The sequence below is a fragment of the Dermacentor albipictus genome, unplaced genomic scaffold (genome assembly GCF_038994185.2).
Source record: "Dermacentor albipictus isolate Rhodes 1998 colony unplaced genomic scaffold, USDA_Dalb.pri_finalv2 scaffold_20, whole genome shotgun sequence".
NCBI classification, from domain to species: Eukaryota; Metazoa; Arthropoda; class Arachnida; order Ixodida; family Ixodidae; genus Dermacentor; species Dermacentor albipictus.
Window position 1 is genome coordinate 5377155 of NW_027225574.1, and position 4116 is coordinate 5381270.

General features: G+C 57.2%; 1 protein-coding gene across 1 annotated transcript; it reads right to left on the reverse strand.

The window, feature by feature from the left end:
• Positions 1 to 2854: 2854 nt before the first annotated feature.
• LOC135920041 (uncharacterized) lies at positions 2855 to 3508 on the reverse strand. Its single transcript, XM_065454100.1, has one exon. It carries the CDS (start codon positions 3506 to 3508, stop codon positions 2855 to 2857), a length of 654 nt encoding a protein of 217 aa, XP_065310172.1.
• Positions 3509 to 4116: the final 608 nt, after the last annotated feature.

Genomic DNA, 4116 nt, shown 5'->3' on the forward strand with positions numbered 1-4116 from the left:
CCGGCGATGCCAGCAACGTTAACCAACCATGCACCTCCTTCGGAGAACCAGCGAGGCCAGCAAGGAAAGCCAACAATGCGCCTCCTTCGGAGAACCGGCGACGCAAGCAAGGTTAACCGACCACGCACCTCCTTCGGAGAACCAGTGACACCAGCAAGGAAAGCCAACAACGTGCCTCCTTCGAAGAACCGGCGATGCCAGCTACGTTAACCGATCATGCACCTCCTTTGGAAAACCAGCGACGCCAGCAAGGTTAGCCACGTGTGGTGAACCGAGTATTGTTAGTTGGTTCGCTGTCGCCTTCACGGTCTACTTGGAGCAAGAGAACTCCTGGAAAAGGATGTTTCGTGGTGCGTTTTCGCTGGCCCCAGAATTCGTCACAGTCTACTGACAGTCGCGGCAGCTACCCGAGGAGTCAGCTCTGGAATCTAGAGACACTAGCTGGGGTCAAGCTTGAGAACCCATGTCTACGAGGGCTCTCTCCGCTGGGTGTGTTCTGTGAATTTCAAGTGTAGATGTGAGAGGGTGGACCCTCCCCCTCAAAGGCGGATCTACTACGCCTCCAAAGAATGTGGACGCTCTGACTGGATGGCAGTTTTCCCTCATCTAGGGATCTAGGGAGGACAGAGGTTTTTAAGCAGCCGTTTCTTGGCTGCTCGGTGTACTTGTTGCTTCGTCTTTCGTGATCGGCATTGCTAGCCACGGGAGCGAACGGCCGTGGGGCTTCTTGCCGCGGGTTGACGCCTCGGCTGCTGCGCATGGCTCGTATTCCTCGCCACTTCTCCCTCGCTTTTGCGTATGTACTCTTGGATTATTTCTTGCGCTACACGTCGTATTTTGGCGAGTGAGGAATCTCCATCCCCACGTACGCGGCTTTGTTCGTGTATGGCTGGTTGTTCACAATCACCACGTGCGCCGTAGTTGTGCGAGTGACTCATCACGTGTACGCTACCTCTCGCGTACGGTGGATTGTATCGACATTCGCCGGTGTCACAGTTGTGCGCGTGTTCGAATTGCAACCTCCGTGTGTGCAGTATTTGCGTGTAAGACGGTGGCGCTCACCGCGTGCGTGACATTTGTGTGTACTGCGCTACCACGCGCGCCGCACTGGTGCGAGTGAACCCTGCGATTCGCGTGTGTTGGTGCCGTGTGCTTTTCTTTTTTTTTGTGCGCGTGTGCGTGCGCACACGAATTATAACGTACTATGGCTGACTTTGCCGAACCAAACAAGCGCGCTCCTCGCGCTTGCCACCGACGAACGTCAAGTGCTACAGGCATCGACGTACCGCTAACCTGGTCCACGTACTGCATTGGTCTTTGGCAACGCGAAGCCGCAGATCCGAGATCCACAGAAATCATGGACAAATGGCTCGCCAAGCGCGCCGCTGCCGCGGCAGCGGCTGTATTCATACTTAGATTGGTTACTACGTATTCTACGTACTACTTAGATTATTACGTATTCATAGATTGCATACCCCTTGTGTCACCTTGGAACATTCATACTGGAGGATTGGCCGAGATGCGACACACAGAAACATTACATACGCAGTGCTGAGGTTGTCTGTTCGAGCACATACTGGTAGGAATGGCCGTACGGGGTGGGAACGTGCCAGCTTTCAGCCCGCTACACGTGTTCGAATCCAACCAGACGAGGCGCACTTCAGAGAACTGCGGATGACCGGCAGCCACGTGGCGCGCGGTCAGCTCAGGAATGTGGTGCTCGGCTGCGCCACCCGGGACAAAGCAGAGTTCTACGAAGCCCTCTGACGTCGGCTCCGGCCCTTTTCACCTGTGTGTATGTGCGGTACGTGTATTTGAGTCATCATCCTCCTCCAACAGCCCTCGCCCTCCTCCAAAAGGGCGGGTCATCTACGGTGACGTCGAACGATGACTGGACGAACGTTTCCGTCCACTGGGACTCAAGGGGGGGGGGGGGGACCAAGGGCTTATAAGCAGCGGTTGCCGGCTGCTAGAGTGTGCTCGTCGTCGGAAGCTGAGTGCTCGTTGTCAGCTGTGTGCTCGTAAGCTGTTTGCTGTATGTTAGTCTTGCGGGCTCCATATGGGAGTCGCGCTAGACTGCCAATGTATCTTGCTTAAAATGTAAAATTCTGCAAATAATTCCTGCTCGCCTAGTCCTATCGCCCCAAGGTCCTCCCTACATGTACGACCGCTCCAAAATCCAACAATACCCAGTGGCACGTACTATGGTTGGCGATATCGATGAACAATTAACGATTAAACGTATCCCACAAATAGATTAACATTCATCGATGCCCACCTTTAATTTAATCGATTTAATCGGTAAGAAGTGTTCGATTAATCGTTTTCTAGAGTTAGACAGGGGTGGCGCAAAAAGTATGAAATCGTACTAGAATGGCGGAGCACGAGCGGTAAGTCTGCGCCTGTGGTTCAGCGACTGTCGACTGTTAGAGAAGCGGTTCTTGAAGGGAAAAGGAAGGGCTGACCCTATTTTCTGTAGCCCTTGCGAGAGCACGGCTCAGCGTCAACAGGGGTGGGGGGATAGTGGGAGCAAAGGAGATAGGAGAGTAGGGGGTTGAAGTGTCGCCATGGCAGCGGCTGAGCAGTCCGGCAGGAATGATAATCTGGCCAGGGGGCGCTGATCCAACAGGAGCCAGTTGGTTGGGGCAGATCGAGTAGCCTGGAGTCATATCACGGCTATCCATCTTAGCAGAAAATCCTAGAGTCTCGCCGAGAGCCCCGACGAGTCGAGGTACTCGACGACACTTAGGAGGGCTGGTACCTCGTTGCAACCAGGGAAGAGGATGTCTTCCTGCCGTGCAGAAGGAAGCCCCAGGTGTCGGAACTCCTGCAGAAGGTGGCCACGCTGCTGCGGTTAAGTAGGGCAGGCCAGCAGGAGGTGCTCCAGGGTCTCGGGCTCCCCACAGGAGGCGCAGGCTGGAGAGGTGATGAGGCCATGCCGGCGGCGGTGAGCAACCGTCCAACAGCAGCCAATCCTCAGTTGCAGAAGGAGAGAGGTCTCCCTGCGTGCGAGGCCGCGCTGTGCAAGTGGTCGCGGAGGGCGACCCAAGAATATCCGCTTGTCCGGATGACAGGCCAGCAGATGGCGACGAAGCCTGTGGCTTGTGAAATCATGGACTGTCACTGCCCGGCTGGGCGGGACCACGCAGTGGTGTGCACGCTTTGCCAGTGCATCAGCTTCCTCGTTGCCCGGTATCCCTATGTGGGCTGGTAGCCAGTGCAGGGACACTGAGCAGCCCGCCTTCTGGAGCGCCATCAGCCTTGTCGAGAGCAGGGCGACCCCAAGGCAGGCCCTTTCCGGCCTCTGCAGGCTGAGAAGTGCCGCCTTGGAGTCGCAGTAGATGGTCACTGGGGTCGCTTGCAGCTCCTCTGCGAGTAAGTCCACAGCCAGGTGGAGGCCTGCTACCTCTGCCACTGTTGACGTCGCATGGTCGGGGAGGCGACACTGCCTGCTTTTCCGCAAGGCGGCCACCACACAGGCCGCAGTTGACGAGCCTGTGTCCGGCATCACCGAGCCGTCAACGTGGAACTGCAGGTGTCATCCGTGGTCCTCATGCCGGAGGGAGGCAGCCGTCTGCTGAAGGGCACAAGTAGGGGACTGCCGTTTGGAAACGCCGGGCAGCTCTGTGGTGATGGGTATGGGTGGTCTCTGGGGAGGAGGCAGCTGTGCGTTGTTGGCTGGAAGTCTCCCAATCCCCTCCTCGTACAGTCCACAAAGTCTGCCCATTTGTGAATGGGCCCGCGAGCGCAGTCGGGACAGCAGGGCACTGCCGTCTGGGCCATGGTGGAGGCGATCAACATGGCGTAGCCGCTGTTGCAGGAGGAGGAGTGACAGGGGCCATGCTTCTGCCTCGGCCAAGGTTGCAGCGACTTGGGAGCTGCGAGGAACGCCCAGGCAGAGCCTAATCGTGGCCCGATGCTGCAGCTCTAGCTTCTTGAGACGAGCAGGTGGTAATGCCACGAGTGGGAGGGGGTACCGCAGGCGTGAGGTGACTGCTGCATCGTACAGCCGCAGAGCCCACCCAGTGTTACAACCGTGTCTTCGGGTAAGAAGCTGGGAGAGTGCCACAAGGCCGTCCCCTCCTCCAACCACCCACAGGCTGCCCGAAGCCGGAG